Source organism: Chiloscyllium plagiosum, unplaced genomic scaffold (assembly GCF_037043375.1).
Source record: "Chiloscyllium plagiosum isolate Xiang-an unplaced genomic scaffold, Cpla_swu_hap1 HiC_scaffold_42, whole genome shotgun sequence".
In the NCBI taxonomy this organism is placed as follows: domain Eukaryota; kingdom Metazoa; phylum Chordata; class Chondrichthyes; order Orectolobiformes; family Hemiscylliidae; genus Chiloscyllium; species Chiloscyllium plagiosum.
The window spans coordinates 24,162,119-24,184,649 of NW_028270180.1; the positions used below are offsets into that span (position 1 = coordinate 24,162,119).

General features: G+C 41.3%; 1 protein-coding gene across 3 annotated transcripts in view; it reads right to left on the reverse strand.

Annotated features, from left to right (window-relative positions):
- The window catches only part of ptpn9a (protein tyrosine phosphatase non-receptor type 9a), a 240,778-nt gene that overhangs the window by 28,837 nt on the left and 189,410 nt on the right, over positions 1-22,531 (reverse strand). For all 3 annotated transcript variants that reach the window (XM_087982140.1, XM_043680532.2, XM_043680534.2), the window contains 4 exons: positions 15,678-15,768; positions 7,575-7,644; positions 5,976-6,054; positions 1,033-1,183 (listed from right to left, as the gene is read on the reverse strand). In XM_087982140.1, the coding sequence (XP_087838266.1) occupies positions 1,033-1,183; positions 5,976-6,054; positions 7,575-7,644; positions 15,678-15,768 (391 nt within the window). The remainder of the gene's footprint in view (positions 1-1,032; positions 1,184-5,975; positions 6,055-7,574; positions 7,645-15,677; positions 15,769-22,531) is intronic.

The following is a 22,531-nucleotide window of genomic DNA, read 5'->3' on the forward strand; positions in this document are numbered from 1 at the left end:
CTGTTTCCACACTGTAGGGAATCCCATCACATGCCACCTTGACTTGGGACATATACCAGCAATGGGTCAAACGTCTGCGACTCCCATCCTAACAGCAGGGTAGAATGCTTGCACTGTACGGACTATAGTGGTTTGACATGGAGGATCTTCATGCCCTGATGAAAGGTTAAGCCAAAACGTCAACTCTCTTGTTCCTCATGTGCTGCCTGACCTACTGTGCTTTTTCCAGCACCACACTTTATCGACTTACTCTTCACGCCCGCTGTAGAAAAATGGCATTGAGGTAGATAATCAGAGGTGATCTAGAATGGTGGAGCACTTGAGGGGCTGACTATATTCCTATGTCACAAGAACCAATTAGGCTGGGCAATAATGCTGGCTTTGCTGGAGATGCTCAAATCCTAATGATGATTATATACTTTTTAAATACCCAATATACATCAAGGACTCTGGAGGCAATTAGCCCAAAACAAGTGAAGGAAAGGTTACAATGATGATTCACTGTAGTAAAGGTTAGTACTGAACCTGAGAAATGGTTAATTTCAAAAACCAAATATGAGTGCACAAAATAGCAAAGATGCTGGTAAGTCAAATAAACACAGAAAATGCTCCAAGTAGCTGGTCATCAGCTTTAAATACTATCACTGTTTCTCTCTCCATAAAGACATGCTGGATATTTCCAGCAGCTTCTGTTTTATTACTGACATGAAAGTGGCACAAGTGTCCTGTTAACGTTCTGGCTCAAACGGCAAGATTTTCTTATTCAAGACTCAACACCCATCATCAATCCTATCATACCCACAAAGAAACACTGTACACTGAATGAAATCAAACTGGTTGAGTCAGTTCTTAGTCCCTTCTGTCAAAGCGAAGGGGAGCAAGTATTAAGACAGGTCAACCAACAGTAAGCACATTGGATTGAAAGGCAGCTCTGAGACTTGAGTATTCAAGAATCGTTCAATTGCCAATTCAGTTCAACTGTTCAGTTAGCATTTTTAAACAGGGATAAAGCAGAAAGTAATGATCCCTTACCTCTACATTCTGAATCTCTAGTGTTGTTTTGTTATAATGTTTAAAGCTTTCTACTGCCAGGCTTTTGACAGAAATCAGTCCATAGTTTCCCCGAGTGTTCTGGTCCAGAGGCCAGTATTGACCACATTTTTTCCTGCCACTCTCGTCAATTCTAAAGCAGTAATAGAGCAATAAAAAAAATTACATGCAGACAAAATTATAGAAAAGGAAAAGAATAGAAAGAAATATTGCACCATCAGTTTTCCATTTTTGTTTGATACAGTTTGCAGCCAGTAAATTACTTCATACATTTATTGAATAGAGGCAATTGCCATAAGAAGGATCTGAATATGCTGACTGGGCCATGGGCAGGGATATAGCTCACTACTGTAAATTCTGACATTGAACCAATTCTCAGCTGGTCCTGTGGACAAAGAAAAGCAAAACACAAGTCAACCAAGAGGGACCTACACTTTCAGTAACTGGCTACACCAACCCAATCTGGTATCGGAAAGGCGTAGGCAATGAAAGCACTCTCCCATATCAACTCCAGCAAAGTGGGTAGATTGCCAGGGAAGAAGGAACTGATACCTCAATGTTGGTCACCCCCAGCACAGGAGCAGGCAATGAAAGAGTGGACGTTTCCACATTATTACCTTTCAGGACAAGGTGAAGTAATAAAGTGGCAGACACTGCTACATAGAGTTCTTTTGGCATCTACAGATTTTAATTCAACTGAAAGGAGATTATAGTTGAAGATGCTTTTTAACTCCTCTCTGGTGCCCTGTACTGACTGATACACAGCAAGATGATTTAATAGGTGCTGTTCACACTCCAGCCCTGTTATTTTGCATTGATGAGCATGGCATCAGTACAGAGCCTCCCTTTCCTCACCAGATGTTCTTACAATAATGACAAATGATCATTTTGGGGGGAGGGGAGGAACGGCGGCCTCACAGCACTAAGGACCCGGTTCGATTGCAGCCTCAGCCAACTGTGTGGAGTTTGCTCATTCTCCCTGTGTCAATGTGGATTCCCTCTGGGTATTCCGGTTTCCTCCTGCAGTCCAAAGGTATGCAGGTTAGGTGAACTGGCCAAACTAAATTGCCCATAGTGTTCAGAGATGTGTAGGCTAGGTGCATTGGTTGGGGTGGGTGTCAGGTGCTGGTGTGGGGGTAATGGATCTGGGTGGGTTACTCTTTGGAGGGTTGGTGTGGACTTGTTGGGCCGAAGGGCTTGTTTTCATTGTAATGGGACTTGTACCCCATTGCTTCCATGAACCAAGAGTTCTGAAGTATAGTGGCTCCCATTGTCAATCCATTGAGTCCGTTCCTATCACTCTTAGTGGATCAATGATTAAGATAAATTATTCTGCTCACATTATCTATTTATGACAGTTCAATGGACTAACAATATAATTCAGAAAATCTGAAAAACTGGTGTCATTAATTTGCCAGAACAGAAAACATCCTATTGAATTGCTTTTCTGTCTTCTGGCCAAGGTGAAGTCTAGACTTGATGATGTTGATCTTGGGTGCCTCAGTTTAATACCTATGGAATGCTTATTTGCATTTCAACTGCTAGTGCTGGTTTTAGACTAGTTCGTAGCAGCAGGTGCAGCAACTTTATTTCACACATGAACAGTTAATTGTGGGTCTGTCCAAAGGGACTGATAATAAAGTCTGAGGAAACAGCCAAATCTCTGATCACATCTTCAAGATCCACTAAGACAGTACTTCCCAAACTATTTCACTCCATTATCTTGTTTTGAGGTTTGTAAATTGTTGTGAACCCCTCAATGAGACTTGAGAGAACGAGAACGGTATTTAGCAGGGGTGGGGTTGGAGGGTAGTGGGGACACAGGAGGGGCCCCCATTTATTGCCCATCTCTAGTTGCCCTTGAGAAGGTGGTAGTGAGCTGCCTTCTTGAACGACTGCAGTCCACCTGCTGTGACCTGACCCACAATGCCAATAGGGAGGGAATTACATCCATGAGGGTGGAGGTTTGACCTGTGGGAGCTGGTGGAGTGAGCTGTTGTGAGAGCAGGTGCCTATTCAACCAGGAGCACAGATGTTTTGACTTGGTTAAAGATTCATGGTAGCCATGGGTGACTTGGAGGTTGCAACCTTAAAACTGAAGTTTTAACCCTATTCAGAAAGTTACGAGCTATGGGACACAGGGAAATTTGACTGTCTGAATACTGAATTGGCTGGCTGAAAGATAAGACATCGAGTCGGGGATGTAAAGTATTCCGCCAAAAGGTCAGTGACCAGTGGTGTGCCTCAGGGATTTGTTCTTGGGCCTTTACTCTCTGTAGTTCTTATAAATGACTTGAATGAAGAAGTGGAAGGGTGGGTTAGTAAGTTTGCTGATGACACAAAGATCGGTGGTGTTGTAGATAGTGTCGAGGGCTGTTGCAGGCTATAACTAGACATTGACATGATGCAGAGCTGGGCTGAGAAATGCCAAATGGAGTTTAACCTGGATAAGTGCAAGGTGTTTCATTTTGGAAGGTCGAATCAGAATGCTGAAAGGGTTAAAGACAGGATTCTTGGCAGTGTGGAGGAACAGCGGGATCTTGTACATAGATCCCTCAAAGTTGCCACCCACGTTGATAGGATTGTTAAGAAGACGTTTGGTATTTTGGCTTTCATTAACAGGAGGATTGAGTTTAAGAGCCACGAGGTTTTGCTGCAGCTGTATAAAACCCTGGTTAGACCACACTTGGAATATTGTGTCCAGTTCTGGTTACCTCATTATAGGAAGGATGTAGATGCTTTAGAGGGGGTGCAGAGGAGATTTACCAGGGTGCTGCCTGGATTGGAGGGCTTGTCTTATGAAGAGAGATTGAGTGAGCTAGGGCTTTTCACACTGGAGAGGGGGAGGAAGAGAGGTGACTTGATAGAGATGTACAAGGTAGTGTGAGGCATAGATAGACTAGATAGCTAGAGACTTTTCCCCAGGACAGAAATGGCTGTCATGAGGGTTCATAATTTTAAGGTGATTGGAGGAAGGTACAGGGGAGATGTCAGAGGTAGGTTCTTTACACAGCGAGTGGTGGGTGCGTGGAATGCCCTGCCAGTGGTGGTAGTAGAGACAGAGACATGAGGGACATTTAAGCGACTGATGGACAAGCACATGGACGGCTGTAAACTGAGTGATGTGTAGGTTAGGCTGGTCTTAGATTAAGATAAATACTCGGCACAACATTCTGGGCCGAAGGGCTTGTACTGCGCTGTACTGTTCTATGTTCTACTTGGAATTCTGATATTTGGGAAGTCCTGCTCTAAGACAAACTCATTGGAAAATTCTAACTGAAGGCAATTTTTTGCTTGAGGGTTAATGACTTTGGTATCATATTTAGTAAACACGCAGAATGAGAGAAAAGCAACAATGCTGCTTTCCAAAGGAGTTGCTGGTTCTGTTGCTGATGCAAGAAATATTATAATGACTTTCACACTTGTAAATATTTTTGAAGCTTATTCACCAATGTTTCCTTTATACTGTAACATGAAACAAAGCATTGCCAGTATCTTTCTGGCTGCTTTGAGGTTGTGCATGCACACAGTTTAATGAGAAACTTGGGAGCCACTGTTGTTAGTGGAGTTTGATAAATTACCTAATAGTCATCAAGGCCACAGGTACAAACCTGGGCACAACATAAAAGAACAAGTTAGAAGATGGCTTTGTTGAGGTAACAGTAGAAATTTTCACTGATACAACTTTGCCAATGAGGTTGAAGGCAGTACCTCATCCAAGGAGGACAGACGAAGGCACAGGCTCCTGTGAGGACGAGGTTGAAGTGCAGTAGTTTAAATGGACAAGATTTGCATGAACTGCAAGACTGCTGTATTCTACATGACAAAGCAGGTTATCTGAATGAAATAAAACTACTGTTGTCTGGGGCACCAAAGAAAGGGAAAGACACAAGAATCCAGCAACTACATTAAGCTCAAGTCTGGTGAGGTCACTTGATTAATTAGACTGTGAAGAAGTTTTGTCACAAGTTAGAACAGAAGGCTCAGTGTACGTGTGGGAGACAGCACAATCGTCATCACGGAAGTATATTTTTGAGGCATGGAGGCAAATATAAGTCATCACTGGAAAATGCAGCTCTATAACTAGAAAGCCAACCAAAAGGCCTCCATTCAAGGAACAAAGAGAAACCTGCAAACCCTTGGATGGACGTGGGATGCACAGAGCCACATTATTAATCTTCAATTCAAAAGATGGGGCAGTGCAGCAGGAAACATTCATATCAACTCTGAAATCCGCACTTCAAAATGACCCCACCCTCCAATAAACTGGGAACAGCAAGAGTGCAGTTCATAATTACTTGCATAGTCAAGATTAAGATCCCAAGGCTTAAGGTGTGTCTGGTACCCAATTATTATACAGCAGGCACCATTAGAGTCACTGCAACCCCAGGGGGACAGGGTCATCATGAACTCCTCCAAGAAACGAGAAAGATCCAAGAAAAAAAGCACCCTGCAAGGTGGAACATTTATACTCTCAGAATTGTTTACACATACATATATGTCTACATATAAGCCAACAGCAATTGTAAAAATGTACATAATGTTTGAAAAAACACTGTTCTATGGAGTGTTCACTTTTTAATAAGTGCAATCTCCACTTAAATAAATCTTTCTTTGCTCTACTATTCACATGTATTAAGAATAAAACAAATGTGGAAACTAAATTCCATTCACAGTATTCATGGCAAAGAACTGGCACAAATGATAAACCAGTTACTTTCAAATAAGTTGTAATGCTTAATTTATCAGATCACTTTCAAACAGTTTAACTGTCACCAATAAGTAAAATCTGAAGGTTTTTAGAACATACAGCCAAAGCATCAACACTTCTTTGTAGTTAATAAGTTGACACTTAAGAACCACACATGCCAAGTCCATTACGCATTGTATTAAGTATAGTTTCTCAATGAAGTGATCCCACTTACCTTGTAGTCATGACAATAACAAGGACATGTTGTTCCCATACCATTCTCCAGAAATCATTGTAAGTCTTTTCTAAAGGTCCTATGGTAGAAAATATAAGGCTGAGAGTTTGAAAAGGAAATGCTATGATTGGTTTAACAACTGAAGAACAGAGTCCTGTTTCAAACCTCAGCAGTACATAAATACTCTTTCCCATTCCCATCTTCAAACTTGTACTCTCCAGGGAGAGGCACAAAAAAAAATCAAAGAAGTTCCTCTCCTATTCCCTCAGATAATCAAAACCAATTTAAGAGACTCAATGTTATCTATACAGTCGCAGTAAATTAAATTTTATGCACTAAAGCAAACACTGTTCATCTAAATGACCACTTAAGACATGTTTGAAAGTGCACTTCATGTAGCACCCATACATTCAGCCATCAGATAGTGGGCCTGATGGCCACAATAACCAGGGTGAGCAGCTCAAGCATTAGGTCGAATATTGAGCACTGTACTTAAGAAAGGACATGAGGTAGTGAAAAGATACCAGAGCATTTCCATAGCTGAGGATTAGGGCTAGGGTTAGGGCCAGACATTGTGCAGAGATTAGAAACATTGAAGCTGTTCTCCCTTGCAATTTCTGAGAAACGGGAAAATCAGCCCCCAAAGCCAAAATTCAATCAGTTTAGAACCACAACTCAGCATGCTGCTATTTTCCTTATATATCATAATGCATGCATTCAATACTACAAATGTGCTGATGAGATAACTCTTATTTGGATGAGAGTGAAATCAAACTGACAGGGGCAGTAGAAATCCAATTTTTGACAGCCTGCAGCTTGAAAGGCCAACAATATTCCTTATGCTTAATAACATGACTTGAAAGCTTTTGATCAACCAAAGCACATTGCCAAAACTCTGATATTCAAGGATGAATTAAATAGATTTTGATTGACAAGTCAGTCAAGGATTATGGAGGGGACAAGGAAGGAAATGGAATTAAGGTCACAATCAGGTCAGCCATAATCTTATTGAAAGGGGAGTCAAGCTAACAGCTGGAATGGCTTATTCCAACTTCTGTTTCTTGTGTTATGAGAAATGTAGAAAGCCACATCAATTAATTCAGAATTAGTGATATTTGACATAAAAGAGTTCATGGTGTTAAACAGGTGGTTTTCGGTTTGGTTTGAAGCTATGAGACCTCAGGAGGTCTGAAGCCAATGCTGAGGATTTTCAGGACTAAACACTCCTGACTCTTTCCTACACTGTGCTCAAGTCACATTCTGTTTAACAATGTGCCCAAGGCCGAAAATGAAAGAATGTGATTTTTTTTTGGTCAATGGGTAGGATTCTGAGAGTACAACTATGGTAGGACTAGATTGAATAATTTTTCCAGCTTGAGAACAGAATTCAATTCAATCTCAGAACTTGCCACAGTGGAATAAGAATTTGAAAACTCTATTAACTTCGGACCATCACCACTATCATTCTGGATAATTTGGGTCAACAATTTGTCTCACATTTTGATTCTGCAATTTGCTAATGGAAGACTCCATTGCAACTCTTTAAAATTCAGAAATGTAAAGAAAACCCATAAGTTTTCTAATTATCCCAGTGCTTACCCTGTGTGCCAATGTAGGCATTCTTTTGCTTATAACCATCCATGAAACTGGCATTGATGTAATCTGTCCTCTGCAGGAAGAACAAAAATGTAGGTTAATCAAAATGCCAATATTTTAACTGAATGATTTCACTTTGGGAGGTAATCTAATTGGAAACCTTTCTGATCATTAGGCCCTGTTCACTCTGAAAATTTGATAATGTCATGATATTACTGACATAAAATAAAAAAATGCTAAAACTCAGCAGGTCAGCGTCTGCGAAAAGTAGTAACAGTAAACATGTCGATGAACATTCATCATTCTTGAAGGCAAGTTCTGACAAACAGTCACTGAGCTCAAATGTTACATCGGTTGCTAACTACAGATGCTGCCTGACCTGCTGATGCTCCTCCTGCTGTTTCGTGTTTCATTTCAGACTTCCAACATCTGCAGTATTTTGCTTTTGAAATAGCTATGAAATTGCTGCTCTGATAAATAAGCTGCCCTGTCTAATCATATTTATGTTCAGTAATTTTCTTTAAAAATTAAATACATCTTTTAATACTGTTGTCATTTATCTGAATTGGTACTTCTTTTATTGATCAGCCATATTAAATAGTTTCAGTTGCTATGCTAATTACTCCAGGTCACAAAGCTGACTAGATAACCAGGTGCAATGTTAACAGCCCAGGATCCAAGTACATAGTGAAGTAGATAATTCGGCACTGTATCGAGGAATATCATACTGATGGAGATGTTTTCTTTTTTTCAAGCAGTCTTTAAGGATACCCTGGCACTATATGAAGGTACTTTGGCTTCACAAGACAAAGTATCTGGTTTATCTCATTGGTGTTTTTGGGAGTCTGCTGTCCACAATTTTCCTGTCTGTAAAACAGACTTCGAATGTAATTAATTTGTTTGATGCACTTTGTGAAGGTCTGTGAAGATGAAAAGCACTATACAAATCAATGTTTTCCACCAGGTAACGTGTTTCACCAGTATTCAGCCATCTAAACCCAAGATTTTCTGATCTTTGAAAGGAGTTTCACGTGGATTGTCTTTATTTATTTTAGATATTAGACAGATTCAATGGAGTTACTGTGCATTTCATATTTATGGTTTAAAATATTCAAACCCCTTGGGGGTAATACTGGTGGTGATGCACTTTCCATCAATGGACTGGTTGATTTTGTGCAAGATCATGCTGTTCAATGTAAGTGGCCAAGCATCCATGTGAGAAACCCATAGGCAAAATCTAACCACAATTGATCTGGGGATATCTCTGGGAACTGAAACATGATCTTGAGCACTCTGAACTGTTAAAATCAATAAAAACTTTCATCCAGTTTCTAATGAGCACCAGTAATGCTAATAAAATCACTGAGGGGCCCTCTTGTGGCACAGAGGTAGAGTCCTGGCCTGGACCAGGAGGCCTGGGTTCAAGTCCCACTTGCTGCTGAGATGTGTAATAACATCTGAACAGATTGATTAGAAAAATAGTTAAAATAATTTTAAAAAAAACAACTGAGATTTTATGTGACAGGATGTGGGAGAGGTTCACAAAATCGATGATTGGAATTCAGTTAATAAAAAGCTTAAAGAGGAACTTCAGGCCTTACAAAAGATGCACCAATATGTGAACTTCAAGTGTGGCATTTGTGGGAAAAATCCTGAGAATTTTGGAATTGGACTTAAAATTGCATGCCTGAGTAATGGGATTGAATGGGTTGGTGTATGTAGGAGAGTCTAGTGGACATCCCACTAGTGGTGGCAACAGAAGAGGAGAAAGGAAAGCAGCCTTCAACTACCCATTCCTTTGAAATGTGCAATCAAAATTATGTCTTCAGATTCTGACCACATCTATTAAACAAAATAGCCAGAGTAAGCATGCATTGATAATTACTCCCTCAGAACATTTCAGCTCTCATGCAAAGAGAACTGTGCATTTAAAGTTTCTACTTAAGTAGCATCGTAAGTGGTTTATGTGGATGGATTCAAAATTAAGCTGGACAAAGTGGAAGATGGAGTGGTGCTAGGGTGGGGAAAGAAGGTAAATACAAAATTAGTTGGAAAGAATTGGTTAAAGGGGGATATTAAAAGTGGATACAGAGGCTAGTATAGCATAAAGGAATACTTTTCCTCAGCAAGTATAGCATAAAAGTATACTTTTCAGTTAGAGCAGTGCAGTTAGGAACACTGGCTGAGTGACACTAGTCCATTCCATCTTTGTTTGGCAACATGAAGCAAAGGCACCTGCCATTCTCCCCACTTTGTTGGAGTTGTCCAAGCTTTTAGCTTTAAAATAATGCTGGAGACCCTATAGTGTAATGAGACACTCCTGCCTGCCCCCCTTTTTTTTTAAACGTTAAAGTTACTTAACTGTGTGATGCAATAGTGTCCATTTGCCTGGATGGGTGCAGCTCCAGTAACCCTCAAAGCTGCGTATCATCCAACATAAAACAGCCTGCTTTATTGGCATCCTATCCACCACCTTCAAATTCAGATCCATCACCACCGATGCACAGTGGCAGCAGTATGTACCATCTACAAGGTACAGTACAGTGACTTACCAATTCTCCTCCAACAGCATGTTTCAAACCTGCAGCCTTGAGAAGACTAAGAGCTGCAGATGCATGAGAACCCCAGCACCCCTACCCCTTCAAGCCTACACCATCTTAAATTATACCATCTTTCCGTTGCTGTCAATGGGTTAAAATCCTAGAACTCTATTCCTAACAGTATTGAGAGGGTGCCCACATATCACACAGACTGCTCAGGGTCAAGGCAACAACTCACCATTACCTTCCTAATTAAGGGTGGGAAATGAATGCTAGCCTGGCCAGCGACACCCAAATCCAATGAATGCCTAAAACAATGTGGTAAAGATTCAGGTTTCTTCACAGCTGCCTTTCTCATTACCAGCACATTGTGGAGTTCTGCTTTCTTCCTTTTTGTGGAGATATGAACACTGTATTTTTGATGAATTTGAGTGCACCCTTGATTTAAGAGACCTTCAGTAATTTCATTCTAACCTGGTCATTGGGAACAAACCCACAGATCTCCTTGACAAACTTGCTGTGCTTGGTTTCAGTCTCAGGATCAGTTTGTGAAATGCTAATCTTAATCCAACCATAGGTGTAATTACCACAGGTGCTGTTAGATGGCATCACAACTCTGCAACAGCAGCACATTTACACCAAAGTGGTTGGATTAAGCTGCTTTACGCTCGCCATTTGATGCTGAAATGTTGAACACGATCAATAAATTAGTTGGACAAAGCTGAAAAGTTAAATCAGGTAGTGCCTTGTGACACCAATATTTTAGAAAGAAATACCAGCAATCATGCAGTAACAAAGTGCTCGAGGCAGGTTTGATGGAAAGCAAAATACTGGACTGGCTGGCTGTCCTAGTTGAGAGGTAAAAACAATGACTGCAGATGCTGGAAACCAGATTTTGGATTAGTGGTGCTGGAAGAGCACAGCAGTTCAGGCAGCATCCGAGGAGCAGCAAAATCGACGTTTCGGGCAAAAGCCCTTCATCAGGAATAAAGGCAGAGAGCCTGAAGCGTGGAGAGATAAGCTAGGGGAGGGTGGGGGTGGGGAGAAAGTAGCATAGAGTACAATAGGTGAGTGGGGAGGGGATGAAGGTGATAGGTCAGGGAGGAGGTTGGAGTGGATAGGTGGGAAAGAAGATAGGCAGGTAGGACAAGTCCGGACAAGTCATGGGGACAGTGCTGAGCTGGAAGTTTGGAACTAAGGTGAGGTGGGGGAAGGGGAAATGAGGTAACTGTTGAAGTCCACATTGATGCCCTGGGGTTGAAGTGTTTCGAGGCGGAAGATGAGGCGTTCTTCCTCCAGGCATCTGGTGGTGAGGGAGCGGCAGTGAAGGAGGCCCAGGACCGACACAATCCCAGGTAAACGACCAAAAGAAACAAAGACAGGAAAGACAGATTTAAAAAGGTCACAAACTTGACTGAGAACCCGCTAACCTCACTCTCCTGGATCACTTCTGGTAAAAACAGACAAGCAGTACAGCACAATGCCTTCGCTGGTCAGAGGGAAATCCCAACTGTCAGCAGCAACAAGTGTGAAAACTTGAAACTCAAAGGCAGCAACAAGAAACTGGGAACATGTTTTGGCTTCTGGAGAGGAAATGCAGACACGCAAGACAGAAAGATGTTGGTCTCACTTATTTCTGCAATTTAAATAATTAGTAACTGCAGAAATAGGAAAATATATTCAAGATTAATTGTACTGAGTTGATTATGAACTGATGTTAAGCAAAACAAAAGGCAAGTAAAGATCTAAGGAATAATTTTATAAAACATAAAAAGCAGCTAAGTGAATATTTACAAAAGGTAGCAGCTGATGCGTTAAAATAAGAAAACAATCAGTTTGCTCTGTGCATCACACAATGAGGTGGCTTGACAGATCGCAGTCTCAGAGTACACTGGACAAGACCAGCTCTGGTGTTCCTTTAACTTCCCTGTTTCTTCACCACTCTCCATTTCAAAATACAGAATGATGATGCCAGTTTAGTTCCTGTAATCATGAAATCGTGGTGCCATCTTGTACTTATTGCAATCTGTGGAGTACCTTATGGAAAAGTGCAATATTTAGGTTGTCTGTACTGTATTTATGGGAAAATTAAAAGTCACACAACACCAAGTTATAGTCCAACATGTTTAATTGGAAGCACACTAGCTTTCGGAGCGAAGCTCCTTCATCAGGTAGTTGTCCATGAAGGAGCGTCGCTCCGAAAGCTAGTGTGCTTCCAATTAAACCTGTTGGATTATAACCTGGTGTTGTGTGACTTTTAACTTTGTACACCCCAGTCCAACACCGGCATCTCCAAATCATGACTACTATCGTATTTATGGGAGGTCTTGTTGTAGGAAACGTCCTTCAAATTTACAGAGCAAAGTAATATCCACTTGCAAGCCCGTTGTCAAATCCATCCATGCTCTCTCCCTATTGGTAATCTCCTGAGCCCTTCAGGATCCTTGCATTCTTCCAATTCTAGCCTCCTGTTTATATCTCAGACTATGAAGCTGCACCTTCAGCTGCCTGAAACCTAAGCTCTGGAATTCGCTTAAAATCTCTGTTTCTCAGGCACACATTTCTCCTTCAAGTTGCTGATTAAACATATGTTTTTGACCAAACTCTCCGAATATCTTGTTATGGGTGTCAGATTTTATCTAAGAACACTATTGCGAAACACCTGGGGATGTTTTGCTACATTAAAAATAACATACAAATTGTTGTCAGTCAGGAAGATAGGTTCCATGACAGACTACCAGATGTGAAATAGGGACTTTTTAAACTGAGAGTATTATATAAAGAAGATTTGCAGTCATAGAGATGTGCAGCATGGAAACACCCTTCAGTCCAACTTGTCCATATCGACCAGATATCCTAAATTAGCCTAGTCCCATTTGCCAGCACTTGGCCCATATCCCTCTAAACCCTTCCTATTCACATACCCATTCAGATGCTTTTAAATGTTGTAATTGTACCAGCCTTCACCACTTCCTCTGGCGGCTCATTCCATACACGAAGGTCACTCCACAGCCTCCAATACTCCAGGGAAAACAGCCCCAGCCTATACATCTTCTCCCTGCAGCTCAAACTCTCCAAGCCTGGCAACATCCTTGTAAATCTTTTCTGGACCCTTTCAAGTTTCACAACATCCTTCCTATAGTTATTGAAACACAAAATAAAGCTTGGTTATTCTGGATTTCTGTGTGGGCATTGTATATTTCACCATTACTTGCCTCCAAATGTGCTTCAGATCAAGCTGCGTAACTGCCTGCCACCCATCTGAAAACAGTGACTGCACTCTCACGATCCGCAAGTATTTCTCTGTATGCTTGGTGCCAAGTGGAAAGGCAGCAAATAATCGCCAATCTGTCTCCAGCTGACACCAGAGGCACAGGAAGCCATTTCTTGAGGTGATCCATTGTCCTGATGCCAGGATTTACTGCCCAACACTATACAACTGAGTGGCTTGCTAGGCCACTTCAATAGGTAGTTAAGAGTCATTTAGCATTTACCTAGATTAAGTTTTCCCAGCTGCCTTGATGGGTTTTGAACTTGCATTTCAGGGTGGCACGGTGGCTCAGTGGTTAGCACTGCTGTCTCACAGCGCCAGGGACCTGGGTTCAATTCCCGTCTTGGACAACTGTCTGTGTGGAGTTTGCACATTCTCCCCGTGTCAGCGTGGGTTTCCTCCGGGTGGTCCGGTTTCCTCCCACAGTCCAAAGATGTGCGGGTCAGGGGAACTGGCCATTCTAAATTGCCCATAGTGTTAGGTGGATTAGTCAGGGGAATGGGTCTGGGTGGGTTGCTCTTCAGAGGGTCAGTGTGGACTGGTTGGGCCAAAGGGCCTGTTTCCACATTCGGGAATCTAATCTAATCTCTGTATCACTTGTCCAGGCTTTAAATTGGTACATTAGCCATTCAACTCAATGAATTAAAAGCTGAAAATGCTGGAAACAGTCAAGTGAGGCAATATCTGCATTGAGGAACAGAGTTGATACATCAGCTTGCAGACCTCCTCCTCTGACAGTTCAGATGAAAGGCCTTTGATTTGAAACATTAACATGGTTTCTTCTCTCCACAGATGCTGCCAGACCTGCTGAATGCTTTCAGCATTTTCTGTTTTTATTTTAGTTTTCCAATACCTGCAGCTTTTTATATTCTTTTCATTCACCATTTTGGCTGCATGTGGGGCTTTAAAAAGCTGCTGCATGTACCTCTGTAGCAACAGCGACTGTAATTTTAAAAACAGCTTATGGTCGGTCTGGGGGTACTCTGGGATGTCTGCTGACTTTATGAATTATTCGTAAGCTCTGTCCTTTGACTACATCAGAGGCTTTTCTTTCAAATGCGAGCTTACACTCAGAAAAATCTCATTATTGCAAGACAATAACCTTCTAATGAGCTGGAAATCTGACATAAAAACTGAAAATACTGGAGCAACTCAGCAGAGCTGGCAGCATCTGTGGAGAGAGAAATAGAGTTAACTTTTCAAGCTCTTGAAGAGACTCAAAATATTAACTCTTTCTGTCTCCACAGATGTCAGATCTGCTGAGTTTCTCCAGTGCTTCCTGTTTTTATTAGTTCCCACCTTCACATTAGTCTTCAGGAATACTTAAAAGGTAATTCTAACATGAAATAAATGAACACCTGTTCCTGTTTAATCAGTTTCAAAATACTGAGAATTCCCAAGCATTCTCACTGCTCCTCCAAGTCCCAATTACAGGGAAAAAGAAGTGGGTCACGGATAGCTCTATGCTTTGATTAAACTCCCAGGGCCTCTCAGCAATCTAATTGGAAGATCTGAGGCTTTTTATTTTTGCCTTTAAAATCTGTGGATTGGAAAGAAAAAAAAAAGTTGTTTTTGAAAACAGAGATTTATGAGGATGGCTGCATAATTTCAGAGTGAGGAGTTCAATACCTGTTGTAAATTCTATTATTTTTGTGGCTATGGGTGTCTTCTTCTGCAATGCATAGATGATCAAGTGGTGAGGAACTGTTTAAAAGTGAGGCTGATTGGTTCTCAGCTAACTAATCAGGATGGAACTAGAAACAAGCTACAGAGACAGATAGACAGAGACAGAAGGGCATGCAATTGTTATCTAGAAAAATGCAGTCTATCCTTTGCAGTAAAGAGAGTAAAAAACACTGAAACAATGTTTCCTTGTGATCTATGATCATTAATTAAAACCATTCTGTGATATTAATATAAATTTAATATCTCACTGATTTGGTTTTTGTCGGTACTTTACCATGGGCATCACAGGCAGCAACATTTACAAATACTCAAAATTGCCAAGAATGCTAAGTATCCAAACAGAGATGTCAGGTTTGAAGCTGGGTCTCATCTGAACTCAGTAGAGAGTTTCTCTTGTCTACAGTGACAACACTAGGCCAGGAAATACTAGCATTACCACAGATCACTGAACAGCAGATCAAACCTTGGCAGCTAGTCCACATAACGATTAAGGCCGATATACCCTGGATATCTAAAAGACAAAGTTAGAGCAGTAGTTTGGAGGGGAATAAATATCTGTGTGGGATGACTGAAATTTTAAAAGTCATACCCACTTGAATCTTCTCTTACCTCATCATGATTGAGGGATTTCAACTTCACTCTAGTTTGGTCCAAGCACAACACATCCCCATATCGATTCTTCTGCTGGTTATAGGGCTGTCTATATGGAAAGGAAAGACACTGTTAGAGAACAACCATCTTTGACTAAGAGGATTAAACCCACTCCCTTCCATTTTCCATTCTCTATCATAAACCCTAATTCTGAGAATTATAGGCTTGTTCTTTGCTGGAGGTCTCTGCCAATAGCATTCTGAACCAGCTACCAGGGAACAGGCCACAGTAGCTGAAAACAAACAATTTTCCCCTATTCTATAGAAAGGCCCGATCATTTTAGAATGTGATTAGAATCTGCAAGTCTTACACGAAGAGGTCAAAAAGATTGAGAGATTACTTAAAAATTGGGTTCTTGTGGTTTCTATTGTGTATGGATAAATCAGCTGCACATGTAGCGGCTTATTTTTTGGTGTAATTCTGTAAAAGTTTCTGCCAGGTCCTGTCAAAGGACAATGAATAGCAACCTATGAATTTAGATCCTTAAGGCTGGAGGGTTACATCTCCACTTCATTAAAGTTTTACTAGGTGTTATAATATTTGGACAGTATTTCAAACATATCTGTTCTTAGCTGACCCTGTGACGGTCGGCAGTGCTTTAGAATAATTACAATGTTAAACCAATCCAACAACGAGTTCGATGATAATGATAGCTATGGGGCTGATGCTGGCTTGTAACAATTAAAATAGTTTTAAAAATTCTTTCATTGACTACAGTCCTCCAAGGGTCTTATTTCCCCTTTCCCGCACACTTCTGATTTTATCTCAAATTGTGAGATGTTGCAGTTTCAATTTGGTTACTTCCACTGTTTTGTACATTTATTTGTAATCCATACAGTTCTATATATTGTAAGTCCCTCACTCAAATTGGGTGTTATTAAGTTTCAGAGTTCCAGTTGAAGGTGCAATAAGAAATCTAAAAACACTGCAGTAATTCTTACATTCTGAACAATAAAATCAGATTTTCACCAATTCAGCTACAGTAAATCAGTTGTTTTGATCTTGTACCTCATGGTTTCTGATCCATCTCTTTGAAGCCAAGAATGCACAAAGTGATATGGTGCTCAGAACCAGATAACTGTTATACCTAAACCAGGTAGAACAGTCAGCTTGCCTTGCTAAACAGTTAAAAGGGTATTGCCTACTGAGACTGAGTAGAGTGTTCAAAAAGGGCAAGCAGCACTTATGTTGGTCAAATTCCAGCAGCATTGCAGAGTATACTTCAAAGTTCATAAACATTTGCTCTTCCAACTCATGTGTAAGCTATCCTGATCAGGGCAGGTGGGATGGGCAACAGCCCATATCAGACAAATAGAAGCCTATAAGTATAGATTTCATACACTCTGATTTACAGACTCTTGAACACAGTCATGGAGATGTACAGCATGGAAGTAGACCCTTCGGTCCAACTCATCCATGCCAACCAGATATCCTAACCTAATCTAGTCCCATTTGTCAGCATTTGGCCCCTATCCCTCTAAACCCTACCTATTCATATACCCATCCAGATGCCTTTTAAAATGTTGTAATTGGACCAGCCTCTACCAATTCCTCTGGCAGCTTATTCTATACACGCACCACCCTGTGCATGAAAAGGTTGCCTCTTTAGGTTCCTTTTAAATCTTACCCCTCTCACCCTAAACCTATGGCCTCTAGTTCTAGAATCCCACAACCCAGGGAAAAGACCTTATCTATTTACCCTATTCATGCCTTATAGCCTCTAAGGTCACCCCTCAGTCTCTGACTTTCCAGGGAAAACAGCTCCAGCCTATTCAGCCTCTCCCTATAGCTCCAATCCTCCAACCCTGGCAACATCCTTGTAAATCCTTTCTGAACCCTTTCAATGTTTGTTTGACATGCTCCAACAAAGCATCTTGGGATGTTTTATTACCTATCAGGTGCTACAAAAACACAAGTTGTCTTCGATTTTGACAGATTTTGTGCACAGCAGCAATTCAACTGACCAAAAAGAAGTAAATCACCAAAAGTCAAGAAGCATTGAAGATCTAGACTAATCTTACGAAATGAGCTGAAAAATGTGTTGCTGGAAAAGCGCAGCAGGTCAGGCAGCATCCAAGGAACAGGAGAATCGACATTTCAGGCATAAGCCCTTCTTCAGGAATGAGAAAGGTGTGCCAAGCAGGCTAAGATAAAAGGTAGGGAGGAGGGACTTGGGGGAGGGGCGTTGGGAATGCGATCAGTGGAAGGAGGTTAAGGTGAGGGTGTTAGGCCGGAGTGGGGGTGGGGGGGGGGCGGAGAGGTCGGGAAGAGGATTGCAGGTCAAGAAGGAGGTGCTGAGTCCGAGGGTTGGGACTGAGAAAAGGTGGGGGGAGGGGAAATGAGGAAGCTGGAGAAATCTGCATTCATCCCTTGTGATTGGAGGGTTCCTAGGCGGAAGATGAGGCGCTCTTCCTCCAGGCGTCGTGTTGCCATGGTCTGGCGATGGAGGAGGCCAAAGACCTGCATGTCCTTGGAGGAGTGAGAGGGGAAGTTAAAGTGTTCCGCCATGGGGGCGGTTGGGTTGGTTGGTGCGGGTGTCCCAGAGGTATTCTCTGAAACATTGCGCAAGTAGGCAGCCTGTCTCCCCAGTGTATGCCTGAAACGTCGATTCTCCTTCTCCTTTGATGCTGCCTGACCTGCTGCGCTTTTCCAGCAACACATTTTTAAGCTCTGGTTCAAACAGTCACAGGATAAAATCAATGAAGGACAATGGGACTCAGCTCATCTTGGCTTACGCCACAATTACTGTTCCTTATGAGGTGGTAAAAGTATTTTTCTGTCAACCAGATAATTATATTCTCCAAGCTGCAGGTATCTACACGATAAGCTTAAAACCAGATGCCAGTTGGTGTTCAGATGGCAGCTGTGGCTCAGTGGGTAGCACTCTAAGCTCTGAGTCAGATAGTTGAGTGTTTGTGATCCATCCTACAGTCTGGAGCACATAATCTAGACCTGCAGTACAGAGAAAGTGCTGCACCATTGGAAGTGCCATTTTTCAGATGAGATGTGAACTCAAGGCCCTGTTTTCTCCCTCAGGCAAATTTAACTGATGCTATGACATTATTTTGAAGTCGACCGTGGGAGTATCTCTTGTGTCCTGGCCAATAATTATTTCTCAATCAACATCACAAAACACATGATAAATTACTTCTGCAGGAGCTTGCTTTGCATGATTGGCTATGACATTCCTACATTACAACAGTGAGTCAACATCAAGGGCATGATTTTCTCCTCCTTGTTGTGGTAATTGGCCCTGGATAGATTTGTCACTCTGCAATGAAATGCTGGGTAACAAGGTCCACGGGTGACCTCCTTGATCTACTACCATTTAAGGTCCTTAAATGATCAATTACTGGCACGTCTGGGTCTCAATTCATATAAACTGAAGTAGGAGCAGCAGTAGGCACCTAAAGCCTGCTCCACCAATCAATTTGATCACGGCTGATCATTGAGCTCAATACCTCTACCCCGTTTCCCTTGGTCCCTTCAGCCTCCTCCTTGAAAACACAACAGTTTGGCCTCTGCCACTTTCTGTGGTGGGGAATTCCACAATTCATCACTGGCCTGCTTTTATGGCAGGCAGGCAGAAGTAGGACAGCCTCCTGGGCTCAGGCTGTCCTCTATTCCGAGGCAGTGATGGGCAAGGGGTTGGCTGTTAAAGGATACTTCACTGGTCTTGTCTCAGACTCCCTTCTCCCATTCACGAGACCTGAAAGCAAAGCATCATTTAAGTCCCGACGCTCTAGTGACAATCTCTAGGACTCAAAAGTTAAGAGTTTTTCTGAAAAGGCTTGTCGCTTAGGTTGTGGGTGAAGTTGTAGATTCGTTCGCCAACCTGACGCGTTTTTCTGCAGACATTTCGTTACCTTGATGGGTCCCGTTGTCAGTGCAGCGTTGCTGGTTTGTGCAGCCTGATGTGTGTGTGTCTGGTATGTAAAGTACCCCAGAAAACGGAAACACAAGTACCAGACGGGTCAGACCACCAATGCTTCACTAGAAGCGCACTGACAATGTCACCTAATGAGGTGATGAAACATCTGCAGTAAAATACATCCGCTCAGCAAATGAATCTACAACCTGACTCAGAAGTTTCAGGCCTTTGATTAGACTGCAGCTTCTGACAGGGTGGCCTTCAATACTGAGGCATATAACTTGCCCAGAAGTAACCAGAACCTGAAAAACAAATAAAGCCATGACAGTACTAGCATGTAGACTGTTGTATCTAAAACCAATTCTCCTTTTCCAGTCACTTCTTCACTTCAGCATCGGTTTGGCTAAGCAATATCATGACTGTTCTTGAATTAAGTGTCAATATCCTCAAGCACCTTTGAAACATAGGCCACATAATCTGGACCAACACTTCAGTAAGTACGGAGGTGTATTGGCTGATGGGGTGCCTTTTTGATGAAATGTGAAACCAAAGCTTCTGTGGAACTGTACAAAGAGGATCAAGTACCTTGATTTCTCAAACTGGGAGCTAGCTTTAATTGCAAAGAACATTGACTACAACTCAAAAGGTAATTACTTGGAAATAGAGCACTCAGATCTGAGGAGAGATAAGGCATAATATCAATGCCAACAAAGTCCTTTAGTGCCAGTGAATTATTTCTCCCACATCATCATAAGTGCATTTGAAGATGATTGCTGGCCTCTCAATGTAGTTCAAAATGGATTAACATGACAAACTCCTTCTTACACACAGCCCATTCAAAAGAACAAGATCAATTCTTTCAAGTGTGGTTAAAAAGATGACATATACCTCTAGGATCTAGCAGCAACTAATTTCATTAGAAAAGTGGGATGCATCATAATAACTTGGAACATCATGTATAAAGCCAAACAGCTCCTATCTTCTTCTACATGTAACCACAACTACTATTAGAAACTATCCTGAACTTAAACCACACAGTGCAACCTAATTGTTCACTTTCCAAGATTATTGAACATGGACTGACCACAGTGTAACCACACAATAAGTAAATGTTAAATATAGAACTCCACAGAACTTACAAACTGCAGCCATGGATTACATACAAATCAATGACCTGCATTGGAAAAAAAACCTTTACCAAACAAGACAGGCGAATATCTGGCTCAACTGTTCATTACTTAAGTTTAGAAAGTTTCAGAAATTTGCTGCCTGAAAGGATGATGCAAACAGATTCAACAGTAACTTTCAGAAGGAAATTGACTGCAAAGGATATTTTTTAAAAAGCTATAAGGAGAACTCCTGACAAGGGGACCAATTGGATAGCTCGAACAAAGAGTTGACATGACTATCTTCTGAGCTTTGACATTCCATGGTTCTATTTGGGCAAAATCTGGGCCAAAACTAAACAAACCATACACTGAAAACAGTAAAAGAAACATTCCATCATACAACTTTAGAACTGCATCCATCCTAGTAAAATTCAAACAGCTGTATTTTAATTTTAAAACATGGGCCATTGTTAATCACATCATAGTCAAAGCAGAGTCCGATGCTTACGTGTAAGCTTGATACCTGCCTTCCAAATTTTGGCACTATAGGGTTCTAAATGTGAAGAATATAAAATGAGAAGGTCGCTTGTAAAAAAGAAAGTAAAAATAATTTGGGTTAACTGGTTCTGTCAGCGCTGTGTAAACACGTTGAAGTGTTTGTTTATAACTTGGAAACAGTGACGTAAAGCAACTTCCTTTAATGCCAAGATTTCTCTCTGGAGCCACTACTTCTCAGTGATAAAGTCAGGCTAAAAGTAAACAGCACTCTTACGCTGCTTCAAATCCAAGACGTCTGATTCTGTGTACAGTTTATACTGGGATTTCACTGCCACTGGTAGTAACTACAATAAATCAATATCGTTTGACAGGAACTGTAGGACTCACTTATACAAAGCATCTTTAAACTTTATATAATTTTAGACATTCATTCCTGCCAAAATTACTATAGTGAGCTTTTAACAGGTAAGTTCCTTCTCATGGGTTACTGAATACATATTGCTACAAGTGTAACAAATTCCTCCTCCTCCATCCCCAATCTTTCTGCACGCAAATTGAGCAGTTATTGAACAGTTAATGCTTATTCTTAGAGTTAATGAACATACAAAAGAAATGGCAGCCAGGAAAAGGCCTATTGTTCCATACAGTTACTGTGCCTTAACCATTATAATTCTGATCTTCATATGATGCTCCTCACCTGGCTGAGAAGCAAACAGCTGAAACTTGTTTTATAGCTACAAAGCTTTCATTTAATAACATCTCCACAATATATCTCAGTATCATGCATTAAGCATTCAATGATAATGGAAATCTCTCCTGAATGGGTGAAAAAAATGAAAAAAATAGTCAGGCCTCTGAATGACAGAAGACTGATGTATAATTATTTTCCGTATTACTAACCCAAACTACTTTTTCTTCATGGTTAACACAAATGCTTCTAAAATTGATTTCAATTAAGCAATGTCATTGTTGATAACTTCAATCAACCTGTTCAGACAATGTTAAAACATATGTCAAGGACAGACCCTCTGGCCTCGAAAGGCAATGTCATCATCTAATACAAAAGCCAATTTTCATCACTTAGCAATTTTTGACGGTTGCACAGCGGGACTTGTGGTGTAGTGGCAGTGTCCCTGCCACTGGCCAAGGAGGCCCTGGTTCAAGTCTCATCTGCCCCAGACTTGTGTCATAACATCTCTGAACAAAGAATAAAAATATCAGCACATTACAACATTAACGGGCACCATTGTGTGAAGATATTTTGTGGACATCACAAAATCTTTTCATACTTTAGAAATGCAGCTGATGGCACACTTCTGGATCACCTCCCTTGG